General features: G+C 35.6%; 1 protein-coding gene across 2 annotated transcripts in view; it reads left to right on the top strand.

Moving 5' to 3' along the window:
- The window catches only part of TMEM117 (transmembrane protein 117), a 93,204-nt gene that overhangs the window by 32,911 nt on the left and 39,731 nt on the right, over nt 1-20,562 (top strand). For both annotated transcript variants that reach the window (XM_044677966.1, XM_044677967.1), the window contains exon 2: nt 10,100-10,232. In XM_044677966.1, the coding sequence (XP_044533901.1) occupies nt 10,100-10,232 (133 nt within the window). The remainder of the gene's footprint in view (nt 1-10,099; nt 10,233-20,562) is intronic.

The raw sequence follows: 20,562 nt of genomic DNA, 5'->3' as shown, positions 1-20,562 counted from the left end.
CATTGTCTTGGGATAGAATGCTGTTTCACTCTGTCTTTTGTTGGTTCTACCTCTACAGAATTCATTTTGAGCCTCTGTGTGTGTATGTGTGTGTGGTTGTTTGGAGATGGATTTGGATGAGATCAAGAGTGTTTCTTCCTTATTTTGCCATCTCAGTCCCTCAGACACCTCTTAGCTATTTGACCCTGGGCAAATCAGTTAACCTTAGTCTGCATCAGTTTCTTCATCTGTAAAATAGAGATAATAGTCTATTCTCCTGCCAGGGTTATGGGATTATAACAAGATTATATTCATAGAGCACTTTGATAAGCTTAAAGTGCTATATCACTGCAAGAGCTCTTTTTAGCTATTCCAAATAGCTTTTCAGAATGGAGTTGAAAATTACCTTCCAGAATGACTACCAGTTTGCAACTCCTTCAGTAGTGCATTAATATACTTGTTTCTCCAAAATCCTCCAAGCTTTGTCATTTTCCTTTTTTAATTTGGCCAATCTGATGGGTATATGTGGAACCTTAGAATTCTTTTAATTTTAATTTCTCTAATTATTAGTGATTTAGAGCATTAAAAATGCAGCTATTAATAACTTGGATGCTGTCCTTTGAAAATGGCTTGTTCATAAACATTGACCAATTTTTAATTGAAGAATGACTCATATTCTTAAAAGTTTGAATAATTTCCCCATATATTTTATAAATTAGACTTTATTTGGGATACAGAAATCCAGAGAAACAGGAAATGATATACACAAGAAATTAATATTAAAGAACTAAATAAGAATAAACTATTTTCTGTTTCTCTTCTAATTTTGGTTACTCTGGAGTTTGAACATTCATAATTATTGTCAATGGTTGTATATTTCTCTCCAAGATATTCTCATGCTTTTCCTTTTCTTTATTTCTTGTCCCTTCCATAAAGGAGAAGAGAAAGAAGGAATGTGCTTATCATATTCTCTGGTGTAATTTCCACAATTATAATTGCTTTTGCTTCCAAGCCACCTATATAGCCTATATATAATTATCTTTTTTTAAACTCCCTTTAAAAATCCACCCCTTCCCCTCATTATTTAGAGTTTGGTTTGCTTAGGAATAATCTTTCCTTTAATTTACCCCTCTCTCTCCTGTTGTTCTATTGAGTGAAATTTTTTTTTGTTCCACACCTGTGGGTGTGGATATATATATATATATATATATATATATATATTCTGACCTCCTTTGATCAGTTTAGATAAGAACAAGGTTCCAGTGTCACCTTCTGCTCCTCCTTGTTTGTATCAGCTTCAATTTTCACTCCTTCATTATGTGTGGTAAATAGCCTTATCCTTTCTTTTCCTAACCCTCTCCCCACCGATATATTCCTTTTATGGACCTTTTCCCTTCTTACTTTAACATCAAAACATAGCATAACTGTGCTCAGGCCTTTTGTCTTATTTGCTTTCTAAATATAACTCCTGATGATGGTATGATTTACACCCATCTCTCCATAGTAGAATGCAAATAGTTATAGTTCCCTTTGATTGCTCACTTATTTCACTTACTATGCTTTAACTCTTATGTTTGTATTTCACAGTTTCTGCATCACTCTGGTCTTTTCATCAAAGGTCCATTTTATTAAAAGTCCATTTTTCTTCCTGTAAGGTTATGCATCCAGTTTTTCTGGGCAAGTGATTTTTGGTTGTAAGCAAATGTATTTTGCCTTTCAGAATATCTTGTTCTAATCTTACCACTCATTGATAGTAGTGACTCCTAAATCTTTTATGATTCTAACTATATCTCCTTGGTACTTGAATTTTTCTTTCCTGGCTGCTTTTACTATACTTTCTTTGACCTGAAATATCTGAAATTTAGCAATGATGTTCCTTGGACTTTTCATTTGGGGGTTTATTTCAGCATTCTTCCTGCTCCTACTTTGCCATCTGGTTCTAAGAGTTCCAAGTGGTCATTTTGCTTTTCTTTTTTAAGATTTCTTGAAAAGAATGTGTAGGACCCTCTTTTGGTTAAGACATTTAGGCAATATAATGATTCTTAATTTTTTTCCTCATCAATCTGTTTTGCATGTCCCTTTGTTTTTTGCTATGAGATTCCTTAATACTTTCTTCTATATTTTTTAGTCCTTTTAACTTGTTTTAATATTTAAATTTTCATTTTTCTATACAATAATAAATTAGAGTATTTTTTCATATTACTTTAAGTGGCTTTTATTTCTTCACCTAAAAACTGTTCATATTCTCCAAGCATTTATTAATTGGGCAATAACCTGTATTCCTACAAATTTGATTCCATTCTCTGTATACTTAAGAATGAAAAATGAATTTCCTTGATATTGGCCATAAGTCATTAATGGTTTGTTCATTTAAGTATTCTTCTTCTGTTAATTTGGGCAATTTTTACCTTTTGACAGATTCTTCCACTTCATTTAGATTGTCAGATTTGTTGGCATATTATTGGGGAAAATAGCCCTTAATAATTGCTTTAATTTCCTCTTCGTTGGTGGTGAGTTCACCCTTTTCATTTTGATACTGGTAATTTGATTTTCTTCTTTTTAAAAAATCAAATTAGCCAATGCTTTATCTATTTTATTTCCCCCCCCCATAAAACCAGGTCCTTATCTTATTTATGAATTCAATTATTTTCTGTTGATTTTTATTAATTTCAACTTTACTTTTCAGGATTTCTAATTTGGTACTTAATTGGGATTTTTAAATTTTTTTTAGTTGCATTCCCAATTTATTGATCTATTCTTTCTCTGTTTTATTAATGTAAGCATTTAGAGACATAGATTTTCTCCCTAAGTACTGCTTTGGCTACAACCTATAAAATTTTATTTTATTGTATCATTGTTGTCATTTTCATTCTTGATTTTTCTATTATTTGTTTTTTGACCCACTCATTCTTTAGGATTAGATTGTTTAGTTTCCAATTAATTTAAAATTTTCCCATAGTCCTTTACCATATATAATTTTTACTATGTTATGGTATGAAAAGAATGCTTTTTTAAAACATTTCTGCCTTTAAGCATTTCATTGTGAGACTTTTATACATTAAGAAGTGGTCAATTTTTAGGTAGGTGTCATGTACCACTGTGAAAAAGATATATTTCTTTCCATTCTCATTCATTTTTCTCCAGAGATCCAGCATATCTGACTTTTCTACAGTATATTTACCTCCTTTACATGCTTTCTTGTTAATTTTTTGGTTAGATTTATCTAGCTCTGAATGGGGAAAGTTGAGGGTCTTCACTATTTAGTTTTACTGTCCATTCCCTCCTATAACTCGCTTAACTTCTTTAGAAATCTGAATGCTATGCCTTTTGGTACATATATCTTTATATTGATATTGCTTCATTGTTTATGATACCTTTTATCAAGATGTAGTTTCCTTCCTTATCTATTTTAATTTTATCTATCTTTCATTTACTTCATCTTGTGTCATGATTGCTACTACCCCTGCTTTTTTACTTTAGTTGAAACATGATAGGTTCTGATTCAGCCTTTTACTTCTATACTGCATGCATCTCTCTGTCTTAAATGTGTTTCTTATAGACAATATATTCTGAGATTCTGGTTTTTAATCAACTGTGTCATCCTCTTCCTATTTATGGGTAAGTTCATCCCATTCATAATCACTGTTTTGATTCCAAACTTTATATTTCCTTCTATATAAGTTTTCAACCATTTCTCTCTTTCTCTCAGCCTTTTCTGACCACCGCCTCTCTCATTCACCCTCCCTATTATCAGTTCACCCCACTTCTTTCATTCCCCATTCTCTCCTACTTTCATATAGGGTAAGATAGATTCCTATATTCAGCTGAGTGTGCATGTCTTTTCCTCTTTAAGCCAATCTTGTTGAGAATAAAGTTCAAGAATTGCGCTGCCTAGCTTCCCCTCCACTGTATTAACTCTTTCATACCTCTTCATGTGAGGTTATTTATCCCCTTATGTCTCTCCTTCCTTCTTCTCCACATGTATTCCTCTTTCTTATTTCTTAATTTCATTAAAAAAAATTTTTTTAAAACCCTTAACTTCTGTGTATTGGCTCCTAGGCAGAAGAGTGGTAAGGGCAGGCAATGGGGTTGCCCAGGGTCAGAGAGAGAGAGAGAGAGAGAGAGAGAGAGAGAGAGAGAGAGAGAGAGAGAGTTAACCTCTTGACTGCTGGTTTTCTAAGAACTTAAAGTTTTCCAATAAGACTATAATGTTTTTCCAATAAGAAAAGGTGTGGATCAGAAAAGGAATCAAAAGAGAAGTCAAGATTTTTATCTTAGATAACCCATCCAGTCTAGCTCCGACTAGCAGAGGAGAAGGGTCAACACACAGCTTTGCCGAATTGCATTGATCTTTTGATGGGGTCCAGATAAAAATATCTGTTTGAGACTCTATTTCTCTTATTGGCCTCCCACAGCCATCTCTCCCAGTTTTGTTTCATTCCAAAATTGATGAGCATTTTCATGAAATCAATTATGAATAATAAGGATTAGATTTTCTTAGTTAATGTGAATCAATGTCAGTTAGAAAGGCCAAAACAAAACATTTGTATTTACTAAAATTATAATTAAACTCATTATGACAGGTCATATTAACTCTATGGGGGACTACCAGATGATAGTAGATGTAACTAAAGACTTTCAGAAGCTTTCATTATTAAGATAATGAAAGACAGCTTAAAGAGAAACATACTATCTTGTGCAAAGTAGCATTATAAAGTTGAATATTTAGGTGGTAAATAAAAAGACCATGCATGTTATCAGGAAAAGTTTACATCAGTGGTGTCAAATTCAAATAGAAATGGAGTCTACTAAACTCAACCAACGAATCTCTCTCCACTGCTTTTGACTTGAAAGACCATATATAAATATTACTTATGTATTATTGTATTTTTATTAATTTTTCAAATATTTCCCACTTATTTTTTAATCTGGTATAGACTGTATGTGGAAGTGTTGCATATTGCATGTTTAATACTTTTGGTTTACTTGTTGGAAGAATTAAGGAAATTATTAATTAAAAGTATTTGTGAAGGTCAGCATAGTATAGTGGAGACTTGACTTGTTTTGGTCTTAAAGATATCAAAGTTCAAATCCAGTGTCCAACATATATTGACTGTGTAATTAGAGGTAAATCACTTAATCTGTCCATTTGCTTTTTGGGGAATGATTCTTCTTATATGTTTGTATCAATCCCTAACATGTCTGTCAGATATCAATCCTTTATCAAACAAATTTTCTGCAAAGCCTAATTACCTTCCCTGATAAAAGACACTAATTCCAAGTGTATTGGTATTGTTTCTGCAAAACTTTTCAATTTTTTTTTATAAGTAAGGGATCTTTAATCTGCACCCTTATTGCATTCTTTTTTTCTAAACTTTTAACTTCTGTATATTTGCTCCTAGGTGGAAGAGTGGTAAAGGTGGGCAATGGGGGTCAAGTGACTTGCCCAGGGTCACACAGCTGGGAAGTGTCTGAGGCCAGATTTGAACCTGTCTCTAGGCCTGACTCTCAATCCACTGAGCTACCCAGCTGCCCCCTTTTCAATTTTTTATATACAAAATCATCAATTTTATATTTTGGGATCTTTTCTATCCCTTGTTCTATCCCTAGTCTTCCAGGTCAATTGTTATTTTATCTAGCTCTATAAAGTAACATTTGGTAGTTTGGAATGGGCAAATTGAATTATTTTACCAGATTAATTTGGAAATGATTGTTTTTCTTTTTATATTGGCATGGCTAAATCATGAGCAATTAGTATGTCTTAAATTATTTAAATCTGCATTTATTTCTATGAAGGTTTTATAGTTGTTTTCATATAATTCTTCAGTATTTCTTAGCTAGACTTTCAGGAATATCTTTTTTAAAAATCTTTTTCTTTTGAGTTTTTTGGTATTATTCAGAATAGCCAATGATTTATATCAATTTATTTTTATCTACTGCTATTGTCCTGATGGTATTGTTTCGGTTAATTTTTGTTATGTTTCTAGGGTTCTTTTAATTATATAAACAAAATGGAAGTTTATTTGATAAATAATATTTCTTATTATTGTATATGTTATATATATTATAAATAAACTTCCATTTTGTTTACATAGTATTTTTTAAAGCTATTATTTATGAATTTAGTTTCTTTTTCTGTTTTCTGTTTTATCTCTGATTTCAGAATTTCTCTCTATGGGTTTAGTTGTGCTTTCTGATTTGCTTCTTCTCTGTTTTTGTTGTATACCCAATTCATTGATTGATCTGGTGTTGCTTTCTTTTGCTGATAAATGATCAGAGATTTGTATTTTTCCATAATGACTATTTTGACTGCATCTCAAAAGGTTTTATATTGTATCCCCTATCTCTGGGAATCTTTGTCCTACCTTTCACTTGCACTAGCAAGCAAGTCAGTTCCTTAGATGGCTTGTTATATCTCCCTTACAAGATTTTAGGAGTAACACTAAACAGCAGTCAGATTCTTCTGTAATACTATCAGGTCAAATGCTATCTCTTGGTGTGTATTTCTAAATATCAATGATCAGTTATAGTTACTATCATTCTAATTTCATTTATTAACCCAGTGTTTAAAAACCCAGAATAACTTAACTAATTAATATGTATTCGCTTTTGCAAAGGTGTACTTGCTGAGAAGATATAGAAAGAACAGAAGTAGAAAATATATCCCCAGAACTGGGGACAATTCTCACCTATACTACCCCATTCCTTTGGGGAGAATTAGCTCAGACTTAAAGTGGTTGCTTCAAATTATTTATCCTGGGGCAGCTAGGTGGCTCAGTGGATAGAGAACCAAACCTGAATATGTGAGGTCCTGGGTTCAAATTTGACTTCAGATACTTCATATCTGTGTAACTCTAGGTAAGTCACTTAACACCATTTGCCTAGATTTTACCGCTCTTCTGCCTTGAACCTTTCTTTAACATTGCTTCTAAGATGGAAGACAAGGGTTTAAAAAAAAACACTCTCTCACCAAATCTCCTTGGGAATTTGTGCTATAGGAATCTCTCCCTGTAGGTCATGGTAGTGACTTGCTTGAACAAGCTCCCAATCCTTGGGGCTTCTGATGTCTCTCTCAGCTCAGCTTGTAGCAAATTCTAGGATGGATTCCCATTACTGGACTTCTGCTCTGTAGACTTTGCGAAGCTCACCAGGTCATTGCTATCTCAAATATTCCACCTAAAACCAGGGAGAAAAAACAGTTACAAAGGAGTAAACAACAGAGGCTATATATCATCCTGGGCTTGAGGCCTCATTTTACCAAGAGGTCTACAGCATGCATTCCTTTGATTATTTCCAGGAAAGAAAGACTTGAAGACGGAAGAACATATCCACTCAATCTGGTATAGAAATCTATCTTATCCCATGGGAAACTAGGAAGGGAAGGAGTTAAGAGTGGCCAATAGAAAGGAGAGCAAATTTGGGGACCTGGTGGTCAGAAGCAAAACACTTTTGAGGATGGAAGGTGTCGAATGAGGGTGAGAATAGCATAAACTTGGAAAATTGCTTGGAAGATATTATATAATAACATAATAATGAAAAAAAATTGTGTTTCTCTAATAACAGCCTAATTTCTCAAATACATAGAGAAATGAGACAAATGTATAAGAATACATATCATTCCCAAAGTGTTAAGTGTTTAAAGGATATGAGGCAGTTTTCAGATAAAATAATCAAAGCTATTTATAGTTATGTAAAAAATGTTCTAAATAACTATTAATAGAGAACTGCAAATTAAAACAACTCCAAGATCCAGCCTATCAGATTGGTTATTATTTTAGAAAAATAAAATGACAAACATGGAGGAGATGAGGGAAAACTGAGACACTAATGCACTGTTGAAGGAGTTGTAAACTGAATCAACTAATCTGGAGACCTGTTTAGAATTATGCCCAAAGGGCTATAAAACTATTCATACTAGATCTATATCCCAAAGAGATTTTAAAAAGTTATAAAAAGGACTTATGTGCACAAAAATATTTATAGCAGCTCTTTTTGTAGTCACAAAGAATTTGAAAGTATAGGGAGGTGCCAATCAATCAGAGAATGGCTAAACAAGTCATGGTATGTTTGATTGTAATGAAATTCTATTGTGCTTTAAGAAATGATGAGTAGGAGGATTCCAGAAAAAACAGAGAAAGACTTATGTGAACTGATGCGGAGTGGTGTGGGCAGCACCAGGTGAACATTATATACAGCAACAGTAATAATATGTGATAAACAACTGGATAGCTTTTCTCAATATTACAACGATATAAGACAATTCCAATTGGAATCACACATCTAGGGAGTGTATGAGGTCACATTTGAATCCAGGACCTCTTCTCTCAAAATCTGTTTCTCTGTCCACTAAGCTATCTAGCTGCCCCCAAAGGCTTTAGTTTTCCAGTGAGTTTTTCTACTGCTTCTTTGAAAGTATCTATTTTCCTTGCCATTCTTTCATTCCTATCTTTTCCATTCTATATCTCATTTCATTTCTTCTAGCACTTCTGTAATCTTGATAGCGAAGCATGATTGTTTGCTCCAAGGCTTTACATGGATTTGTTGCAGGATTGCTATTATCTTTTCTCCTATGCAAACTTTAAACCAAGATATTTCCTCATATTATTCATTTTTCCTTGGTTAGCTCATCTTATCTACTTCATTATCTAAGTTGAGGGTGGAGGACACTGCTTTTGGGTAAGGAAACTGAATGACACTAGAAGAACCTGTTGGGTTCTGAACTGACTCCCTATTAGACCCCCTTTTCCCTTGGGTTCCCATATCTCTCCTTGTTGTAAGCTCTGTCTGGGATACTTCCCCTCTGTTGCTGAAATCTAGGGCTATTCCCATGTTGTGTTCCCAACACAGGTTTTAGGGACTGTGTGAACTGAATATTATCTAGGGACTTTCTCCTGCAGCTGATCTCCAGTCATTAGTATCTCTCTGGATCCATTTAGAATCACCCAAGACTGCTCTCTCTGATTGGGTTGCTGTAATTATAGGTTTTGAAGAAGGCCTGATCTAGGTCAGAATGCTACTGACTTCAGGAAAATACCTGTTCTTGCCCCAAACTGCTGTACATGCTACATGGGGCTGTCTGGGATCTACCTTCTGGATTAAGCCTTGGACCTACCATAGCTTGAATATCCCAGAATTTTTACAGGATTCTAGAAATTCTACTGTGGATTCCTGAATTGGGTGGAAGTCTTAGAGGAGATTCCTTTTACTTTTTTCTAGAATAGTACATTAGCTAAATCTTATTAGAGCATTTGTGGGGGATCTGGGTTCCTCTGAATCCTTGCAAGTAGCCATCTTCTCACTTGCCACTGCTCTTGGTTGCCTCCTGGATGTACATCCAATAGTCAGCCAATAGTTAATGAGCATTTACTAAGCACTTCAGTATGTGCCTGACATAACAAATATAATGGGTTCTTTTTTGGACAACTAAAAGAGTTGTGCTTGACATACCTGTGGGATTTTCAATTCAAGATGTCTAGAAGATAGTTTTTGATGTGTGCAGTTTAGGAGATTGGCTAAGACTTGAAATATAGATGTGGGAATTATGTTCCTAGAGATAATAATTGAACCTATGGGAGCTGATGAGATTACCAAGTGAGACAGTATAAAATGAAAAATGAAGAGGACCCAGAATAGACCCTTGGGAGTTATCCATAGTTAGTGAGCATGGTGTGTCTGAAGTTTCCACAAAGGCAATTGGGAGGGAGTGGTTACACAGTTAGGAGAACCAGGAGAGATCAATTCCATGAAAGCTAGAGGAGAGAATCTAGAGAAAATGATCAACAATGGCAAATGCTCAGAGGTCAAGGGAGAGCAGAATTGAGTAAAGGACATGAGACCTGTCAATGGAGATACCAATTGATAGACATCAATTGTGTGCCAGACCATCACTATAACATGACCATCTACAGAATGAAATGCTCTCCAAAGTAAGTCTGTTTTAGACTTTTTTCAAGTGAATGTCTTTATTTAATCAAAAGAAAGAATGATCATTGGCAGTATAAGTTGATTTCATGAGCAAGAGTCTGATTAAGACAGTGAGATTTTGTTTGTCTTCCAGCAAATTAAGCATTTGTGTTTTCAAGGTACTGTGTGACCAAGTATTTTATTAATCATATTTTAGGTCAATTACTTCGGTTGAAAATGTTTCGAGAAGATCACGGTTCTTGGATGACTATGTTCTTCAGTACCATTCTCTTTCTCTTCATATTTTCCCACATATACAACATGATTCTCCTCATGGAAGGAAACATGGGGTAAGTCATTTCTCCTTTTGCTACTGTGATTGTTGTTCTTTTGGGAATTCTTTTGAATGCATAAATAATTATACAATGTCCTTAAGACTAAAGTTCTCAAATGAGTCTTTTTTTACAAAAATAGTCTGTTCTTCATAGTTATCACTTTTCCCCACTGTGAAGCTAGGCTCCCCTTTCAGGTATATTAGACATATAGCTGCTAAAACCATTTGACAGCTGGAAACCTAAGACCCAAAGAGCTTGATTGATATATCCCAGGCACGTTTGGTTATTAGAAGTGTGGAGTTTATGTGAAAGTCTCGGTACTCTGCTTGACTGTAGGTGTTTTTGTTCTTTGGTGCTCTTTTCTTAACCTTGATACTCACTATAGAGACATCTTTGTTTTAAGTGGGTCATTTTAAAGTGGGCCACTTAACACTCACTAGTGGTTGTTTTCCACAGTTATCAGATCACTAATCAAATTACTACAGCATTAGCTTTCTATATTTATTTCATTGTAAAATGAAATAACAGGCTTTTCCCCCTCCAATTCCATTTCTTCTTGTATTCTCATTACTCATCATAAATTTCTATTCTATTCCCTAAATTACTTCATTACAATTTGGAGAACAGAATCAAAAGACATAGACTTAGCTAGTGCCACTAAAAGTCCAGGCTAGTTAAAAATAAAGAATTTACATGTTTATCAAACATCAAAAGTACTTTTCAAGGAAGTTTTTGGGAAAATGCTTCCTCTTAGATCTGGGAAAATAGGGTAATTGTCTTTCTACTTAAGGGAAGTTAGGGAAGATAAATTTCCAGTGTTATGATGCTGGTTGTTTTGGTGCTATAAATAGCACATGTATGGTTTAATGGAGTGTTCAAGGTGAACTACCACCTTTGGGCTCCCTTCAAACCTGGTCCTTTGGTGTTTTCCTCTCAACTCAACTCCCTTGTGGTTCCAAGATGCTGTAGCATGTGCAGCAGCCACACACTGGTGAAGACTTCTCGACAGATTTGCTAAACCAGGTAAACGGTAACAGACAGGCCTTGAACCCATTGGGCTAGTGAAAGGAATGTCTACCTCAAGCATGTGAAGACTTTTCCACTACAGAATGGGTGGATGAGACCAATTTCTTCCAGTGCCCATGAAGGCATTCCTGGCCTCTAAAGAGCAGGTGCTATGGAGTCCTTAGAGTTTGGTCAGACATGGAAGAAGCCAAGGCCATCCATTTACTGCATCCCAGGTCATCGCCTGATGTTTCTCTTGCTGCTATACTTTGATGACTCTGGAAGAGAGAATGAGGCTGCTGACTTTGTGGCAACTCTGCCTCCCTTAAATCTAATTCATGCCCTAGAAAAGACATCACTCCATGCTATCACTGGTCTTCTCTGAAGACAAAGGACAAACAACAACAGCAGCATGCTTTAATACTAAATAGGAGAAAACTAAGAAAATTAGAAATCATTCAAACATTTGGAGACTGAGGTATGATTTAACGAGTGTGAAAAAGATGGACACCAGGGATGTTAAAATATAATCTAAATGGTTGTGGGTAAACACACTGGGTTGAAGGAGAGACAGGACTAGGATAGAGAGACCAGAGTACATAGCTGAGCTGCTGCTAACTGACAAAAATGGCTGTTGGCCAACTGTCACCACTAGGCCAGAGTCTTTGAAACAAGCAGGCAAGGTAAAAGGTTTAGATAGTTTTAATTATGTTCAACTAAAATAAAGGTGGGATAGGGAATTCTACACTAGAACCTAATGGGCAAAACCACAGGGCAAAGGGAGGACTTAACTTCTCTAATATTAATTGACCTTAGTCCAGGCTGGGCATAAAGGAGCTGTTCTGGAGTCTCTGGGGGGCTGCTCCAAACCTGGTTCCAGCCAGGTTTGACCAGCACAGCTAAAGGGCCTGTGGGTGGCTTTGAGAGTTTCTCACGGTAATCCACAAATGATCTCAGGATGCCAAAAGCCAAGGTGGTCCAAGGTATCCAAGCAGAGAGGATGTGCTTGAGATGCTGTCCACCAGATCCCAAACTCCTCCTCCACTTGGTGCTGCTCTGTAGTTCTTGTCCACCTGCTAGATGCCACCACCACTCAGGATCCCAGGGAATCATGAAGCAGGGCGTCCTTAACTCTGAGATCTCCCAGGGCTAACAACAGTTTGTGCCAACCCCTAATGGAGTCTCTCTCAGAGCACAAGCAACTTCTTGCTCCTTCATTCCATCTTGGAATGCTCCAGCTCCAGCCCTTCCTGCTAGGTCCCACCTTAATACTTAATTAATTATTAACTAATTTTCCTCACAACACGAGTACTGCCAATTGATGGGAGAAATTGGGGGAGTTGCGACTTTTAAGTAAAAGATGAGTCCCTGAGAGCCAAGAAACTCTTATTTAAGCCATTACACACAGACATACACACAAAGGGCAAGAGACATGACATAAAGAAGAAGCAACAGAGGAAAAGAACCTGAGATGAGTTGAAAATATTATGGAGGCTAAAAAGCTGTTTAGAGATGTGGCAGTTAGAAACAATCAGCTGAGAGAAGGCTTCAGGTGACTAATTCCTTATTTGCTTGGGAAAAGAACAGATTTCATCCAAATGATTATCAGCCAAAAATTCTAGCAATGACGCCATCAGGTCCCTGTTAGAGTTGGACAAAGGTGAAACTTTTGGTGCCTCACTGTTCTCTGGTTTCACCTTGGCTTGGGAAGGAAAATCAGAGAGGATTTTGCAAATGCTGTGATTTCCTCTTGAACTGACCAGAAGGGTGAAAGCGGATGTGTCACCTTGAACTCCATTCTGATTGGATGGACAGCTCAGCATCCAGGTTAGGTGAATTATTAGCTGGTCTGGTCTACCCATCCTTTCTTATGAGCTTTACAATTTCCTAGAAAAAAAGAGAACAGCTAACACATTAGGCTTTCTAAACACCCTCTTAAGGGCAATGATTAGTTCAAAGAACTTGTAAAATATATGTATAAGTAAAAAAAAAAGAGAAGACAGTTTCCCCAGGAGAAGAATGCTGATGAGCTACGGTTAAATAGTAAGCAGAGAAACAATTTTATGTGGCAAAGTTGTTCCTGAGTAGACCAGTAATGCTGAAGCCTTCAGTCTAAAATTGGGAGTTTCTTTAAGCTTATGAGTTTTCCTCTTTCATGCATTTCTGTGCTGGGTTCCTGATGAGAAGTGTGTGGACACTTCTCAACCCAGCTATTGAATACATTCATGGGACAATATGACTTGGGCTTGTGTACCACAGTGTATTTTATTATTTACAAATTTGATTTTATATATATAAATAGTATTTCTTTTGCCTTATACCTATATGAAATAGTTATATTTATATAACATATACAGCTATAATATGTATTATATAATTTTATTAAATAGCAACCTTAAACCAGGTTTTGTTTTGTTTTTTAAGCCGTTGCCTTCTGTCTCAGAATTAATACTGGGTATTGGTTCTAAAGCAGAAGAGCAGTAAGGGCAAGGCAATGGGGGTTAAGTGACTTACCCAGGGTCACACAGCTAGGAAGCATCCGAGGGCCAGATTGGAACCCATGACCTCCCGTCTCTGGGCCTAACTCTCAATCCACAGAGCTGCCCCCTTAAACCAAGTTTTCTGACTCTGCCTGTCAGTCAGTCTGTCAGGCCACTTTTTTTTAAAAAAATCTTTTTTATTTTAATGTTTTCTATTTTTCAATTACATGTAAAATATTTTTTAGCATTTGTTTTTTAAAATGTTGAGTTTCAAGTCTCTCCCTTCCCTCCCCTCTCCCTGAGATGGCAATCAATTTGAATTAGATTATACATGTGCAGTCATGCAAAATATGTTTCCTTATTAGTTATGTTGTGAAAGAAAAAAATAGAGCAACAAAACCCCAAACGAACAAGAAAAATAACTTTAAAAAAATATGCTTCGATTTGCATTCAGACTCTATCAGTTCTTTTTCTGGAGACGGTTAGCATTTTTCATTGTAAGTCCTTTGGAAATGGCTTGGATCATTGTGTTACTGAGAACAGCTAAATCATTTACAATTGATCATTGACCAATATTGCTTGTCTCATCTTTCTCCACCAATATTGATGGGCCAAACTAGACAGTTTGTCAGGGCTCTAGTGACTCATCACTCTGAAGTTATTGGAATAAATTAGCTAGCAAATAAAATTTCTCAGGCCTCCAAAGTCACAAAAGATTTCTTTGAACATTCCTTTCTACCAATATTTTCTCCTCAAATACAGCTCAAATCCATCCCAACATAACAAGGCAGTCCTTACCATTTAATTAAGTACTGACCCCTTTAAAGCAAAACTATTTCTAAGACTCGTATAATTGTCAAAGTGCCTGCGGCCACCCGCACATAACGGTTGCACTCGGAACCTGCAGAAGGGCATTTGGCTTAGAGAACAAAGTTAAGATGTGACTTTAATGCAGCTGAAACTTTCCCATTCTAGCTGAGTGTGAACTTGGCTTCCAGATTTCTGATTCCTGACTTAGACCACTTTAGTAGCAGAATCAATGCAAACCCGAATTCATATAGCAAGTCTCAAACATCTCATCAGACAATGAAGATTATTTTAACATTACTAAGGAAAACAGGCTCCAGAGAATTGGACTAAGTTTCACAGGGTGTGTGACCTTCCTTTCTTTTCCTTTTCTCTAGGTAGAGTACTTGAGAATTGGCCCTGAATACAAAGAGAGTTAATATAATGATTCTCAATTTGCACAATATAGGGAAAAGCTTAAGATCATATCTAAAATGGAATATAATATTAAAAATTACAAAAGCCGACATATTGCTAAGGAGGGTGGGCACGACTATCAGATGCCCATTCAATTTCATTTGTAACAGACTAAGCAGTTAGAATATTTTCTCTTACCATCCCAAAGGAATAGCTTCAAATAATTTACAGCAATTTTTTTAGCCTATAACCCAAAGGAATAGATAGAAAAGAATTTACCATTTCAATACTACGTATCATATTCATGTTAGGCTTTTCTATCCACAGTCCAAATTGGTAAACTGAAAAAAAAAGAGAGACAGCTTTATATCTCAAAACAATGTATTTTAGATACCAAGAAGTATCTGTACTGTTAGGGAAGAGGGACTCTGATTTGCAAGTTCCTTCCTAAGGAATTACATGGCAGCCCAATAAATCTTAAGAAGATGAGAGATGGCTGAGAAGCAACTTGCAGGTGAATGTCTGCTTCCTCAAATGGTTCTCGATGAGATATACAATCTCAAGAGCCCTCTTTATCCATTTATCAGTGGTTATCAGAGATAGTTTTCTCTGGCTGGGCCACATTCTGGAGGAGTTCCTCATGTGCTCTTTCTAGTGATTTAGGGTCTTTAGGGGATCCCATGCCCTCATTCCATGTACTACCAAATGATATCATACAGAATTTCAATCACTCATCATTGTTCTTTAGTAGGTCCAATTATTTCAGGCACTTCTTAAGGTGTACAATTTTCATCCCTTTAAACAGACAATACCTCATTTTTAGAGTCTAAACCATATTTTGATTTAGGTTTAGGGCATATTTCACATTCTAAATTGATAGCATTTAAAGCCTCTATAGTGAAATCTCAATTCAAAATATATCTTAAAAACAAAATATCTATCTATCTATCTATCTATCTATCTATCTATCTATCTATCTATCTATCTATCTATCTATCTATCTATCTATATGTTTCAGCTTTAAACACATTGCCTCGTGTCAGATATTGGTTGAGCAATGGTAGGGAAGAGAATGCCATCAATTTGCCCAGAAAAATTAAACCTGAATTTATAAAGTTCAGGATCATTTATTAATTTAAAAATCAAGCTATAGTCACCTCTAACTTTGAAAAATCTTTAGAGGTAGCCTAGGCTTAAACCTTTCAGTTTCAATAGCTTCCAGAACTAAAAGCAAATATGGTTATTACCACACCCTTGCCCTGACCCCCTGATTCTTGCATGAGATGGAGAAGAAGAAAAACGTCTTGCTTTACCCAGGGACACACACACACATACCTAAATGTACACCTTAGAACCAAACAAGCAACAATTAAATTATTCTACTAAACTAATTAGGCAAACTGCTTTTCAGGAAAGATGTTTATTTCCATTTGTAGAGAAGTCACACACACATATACAGGTTGGGGATGTGGCTAGCCCCAAGCCTGGGAAGCAGGATAAAGCTATAGCTTTTATAGTGTTTTGAAGAAGAGGGAAGGGGATCTTCTAGGATTGTGCAAAAAGGGAAAAATTATGCCCAGCAATAGGACATGTTTGTCAGCACTTTGGAATGTAAAAACCAGAATGGAACTTTGATAACTTATGTCTTCCTGTTATCTGCAGGGACATGCTAGCCTTCAAATCCAGGACTTCCAACACACGTGTCATTGTTTTTATCAAGTTAATCTTGATGTTCTGGAGCAATTATAAACAACACAAAAGTGATCAGAAACCTGCTAACCCTTGACATTTCTCTTTTTTTTGGCCAAGGGTTCCAAAAAGAACACCTGATGGCCAAAGAGGAAAAACATGGTAGGATGTTATTTTTCTCCTGTTGGATCTATTGAAATGCAGCATAATACCCATGAAAACATTAAGAAATAGAACCATTTAATATACAGATATAGTGAAACAAAAAGCCAAAGCAATACAATAATGAATATCAACATTAACTAACATCAATTCTTTTTGCATTTTAGTACCCCATCCCCAATGTCCATAGTTTCATCTTAGGTCTCAGATGTCCTATGGAGTTGTTTTGAACTCCAAAAACATCTTCCCTTAGACATCTATGGATAGATCTCTTTTCCACTAGATTGTTTCTTTTGTTCCAGGTTACTTGTAGAGATTCCTTCGATGTTCCTGCTAAAATCGTTTACAAAGCATATCTCAATGCAGATTAGTACAGTTTTTCAATTTTCACTTCTCCAGTAACTAGCTGAGGTAGTAAAGAACAAAAAAATTAAGATTCAGAAATTTTTGGTTTTTAACATGCTCATTAGAATGATTTACATTTGACCTATAGTATTATCTAATCTATTGTTTCTCAAAACTTTCCATTCCAAACCATTCCAAAAACTTAGGAAAATCAGATGCTATTAGGAATCTAAGACCATATATAAAAACATAAATGATGTTTTTTTGTAGATAAATGCCTTCACCCCTAGGTTCAATGATTGCACAAATTAATTGATTTTTAAGAGACTGATTGTACTCCAATTTAAACAATTTAAACAACTTAATAAACAACTTAACTAACTTAAGAACTTAAATAATTCCCAATTGTATAAATAAAAGTGTTTATTAAATGAATTGCCTTCAGTAAAACATGTTTAGTTGTTAACCACATTCAAATGGCATAGCTATTACACAAACATTATTTATATTCTGAAAAAATAAGATATTTCAGGAACTTAATCTGATACATGACTATGTGGATATTAATAGGCAGATGAAGTCAAATACTAATTCGCTCCATTTGTTTGGGATATAGAATAACTACACATTCAGAATGAAAACAGTAAAATCTTACATATTTACATTATGCTCATATTTTCTATTTATCACTTGTTCTGATTATAGAAATTTGACATAAAAGGAAAAAGTAGCGACATGATCATAACATCACAAGATGTCCTTCAAGCCTAAGCCTTAAATTCAGAGTGATTTAACAGATGTATAACTTTGACTTCGGGTAAGAGTTACAGTTGGCACACAATCGTGCAGTAACAATTCCACTCAGAACCAGATTTAGGAATAAGCAGGTGGGAAAGATTCCTATTCAAAAGAAAGTAGTGCAAAGGGATTCTGCCTTTGGCTGTGCTGACTGTAGTCTCCTCAGCTTTTACCCAGATAAAGACCTCCACCTGTTATAATTCAAGATCACACACTTGAGTACTTTGTGACTTTTCACTTGAATGGTGGATTAGTGACTTAATGATCCTCAGACTTCAAAACTCAAAATAATATTAGTTACAGTCCCAAAAGCTTTTATCTCACATGGCATGTTTCACTAATCATAGCTTAAGGCTGAATACAATTGACCTTACTCTCATAGAATCGCAGTATAAAAGTTTACCAGGGTTCACACACATGAGATTTCATTTGTTTCTCTTCATTTCTTATATTATCAACTCATCTTAGCATAAAATTAAATTAGAAATCATATTCCTATATTATAAACAGACTTGTACATTCTCAATAATTCAATCTCATTTTTTAGGAATTCTATATACCCAAGCAAACTCTCTTTACAGGACTGATGACCTCACCCACACAGATGAATTCAAGAAGCCTTACGAGCTTACAGATAAAGAGAATTCTTTTTTTTAATTTTAAAAATTTTTAGTTTGAGTATTGTCCCATAGTTACATGTTTCATGTTCTTTCCTCTCCTCCAAACCCTCTAACCTCCCTTACCTGACACACAATTCCACTGGGTTTTACATGTATCATTGATAAGACCTAATTCCATGTTATTGACAGTTAGACTAGAGTTATCATTTGTGTCTTCATCCCCAATAATATTCCCATCAGCCCATGTGTTCAAGCAGTTGTTTTTCTTCTGTTTCTCCTCCCACAGTTCTTCCTCTGAATGTGGCTAGTTTTCTTTCTCATAAGTCCCTCAGCCTTGCTCTGGATTCTTGCATTGCTGCTAGTAGAGAAGTCTGTTATGTTAGATTGTACCACAGTGTATCAGTCTCTGTGTACAATGTTCTCCTGGCTTTGCTCCTTTCACTCTACATCAATTCCTGGAGGTCATTCCAGTTCACATGGAATTCCTCCAGTTTTTTATTCCTTTGAGCAGCAACAGAAGATAAAGAGAATTCTGTAAGGTTTTTCCTTTAGCTTTTCCACTTTTAGGTTTTTTTTAACTACAATATTTATTGATTTATTCTTTCTTTCTTTCTCTTGCTTTCCTCTTCCTTCCTTCCTTCCTTCCTTCCTTCCTTCCTTCCTTCCTTCCTTCCTTCCTTCCTTCCTTCCTTCCTTCTGAAACTTTGGATTTTAGCTATGACATTCTTAGGAGTTTTCCTTCTATGATTTCTTTCAGGAGGTAACAAGTAGAATCTTTTTTTCTGCTTGCTGATTCTACTAAATATAAGCATTTTTCATTTATGATTTCTTGAAAAAAATCCATATTTTTTGTCATTATTTTCAGGTAGGCTGATGATTCTTTAATTATTTCTATTTAATCTATTTTCTAGTTCAGTTGTTTACATTTTCCTCTGTATTATTTTTCGAACCTTTGATTCTATTTTAGTATTTTTGTTATCCCATGGAATAATCCTTTTCTTGCAGTAAACATCAAGATCATTTTAATTCGGTAGTTGTGGTAAGACATATATAAGTAAAAAAGCAAATTAGCATATGGAATGTGTCAAAGTGGAATCTAGAAGCCCCCAAACTTGTAGCCTAGAAAGATTTAATGAACCTTATTTTACTTAGCTTAAAGGTGACAACCTCAGGCTTGGTCCTTTTTGTCTCTAGTAGCCTCTCCCAGTATATCACACCCTCCTGAGGATCAGACTCAGAACCTTCAGCTTATGAGATTGAAGTGATGCCTATTGCACTAAAGAGTCACTTGGCTTGGGCTTGGCCTTTCCTCAGGGAGGAACTCTCCTGTGAAGGGACCAAGCCTGGGGCTGTCACCTTTAAGCTAAGTAAACTGGAGTTCATTAAATCTTTCTAGGCTACAAGTTTGGGAGCTTCTAGACTCCACCTCGACACAAGGAATAGAAAGATAATAGATATTGTCCTCTGACTTCATCTGGCATCATCTAGAGTACTGTATTCAATTCTGGGTACAACAGTATTAAGAAGGACATTGATTTATAATGTCAAAAGACCTTTAGTTCATGCCCTAAGAGGATTGGTTGATAGAACTGAAAATGTTGGGACACTTTTAGAAACTCTGATTCAATTGTACACCAAAGAGATAATAAGGAAAAATACTTGTATAAAAAATATTCATAGCCTCACTCTGTGGTGGCAAAAAATTGGAAAATTAGAGGGTGTCCCTCGATTGGGGAGTTGCTGAACAAGTTGTGGTATTTGATGGTGATGGGATTGTTCTGTAAGGAATAATGATCTGGAGGAATTCTATATGAACTGGTAGAATGAACTGGTGCAGAGTGAAATAAGGAGAACCAAGAGTACACTGTACACAGAAAGTAAAATACTGTGGAACAATCCAATGTGATGGACTTTGCTACTAGTAGCAATGCAAAAAGCCAGACACTCCTGAAGCACTTATGGGAAAAAATGCTATCCACATTGAGAGAAAGAACCATGGGAGTAGAAATGCAAGAGAAAAACATATGACATCATTTATCATGT

This window comes from Gracilinanus agilis, chromosome 5 (assembly GCF_016433145.1).
Source record: "Gracilinanus agilis isolate LMUSP501 chromosome 5, AgileGrace, whole genome shotgun sequence".
NCBI lineage: Eukaryota > Metazoa > Chordata > Mammalia > Didelphimorphia > Didelphidae > Gracilinanus > Gracilinanus agilis.
Note: the sequence above shows the minus strand (reverse complement) of the source record. Positions and strands in the feature narration are given on the sequence as shown.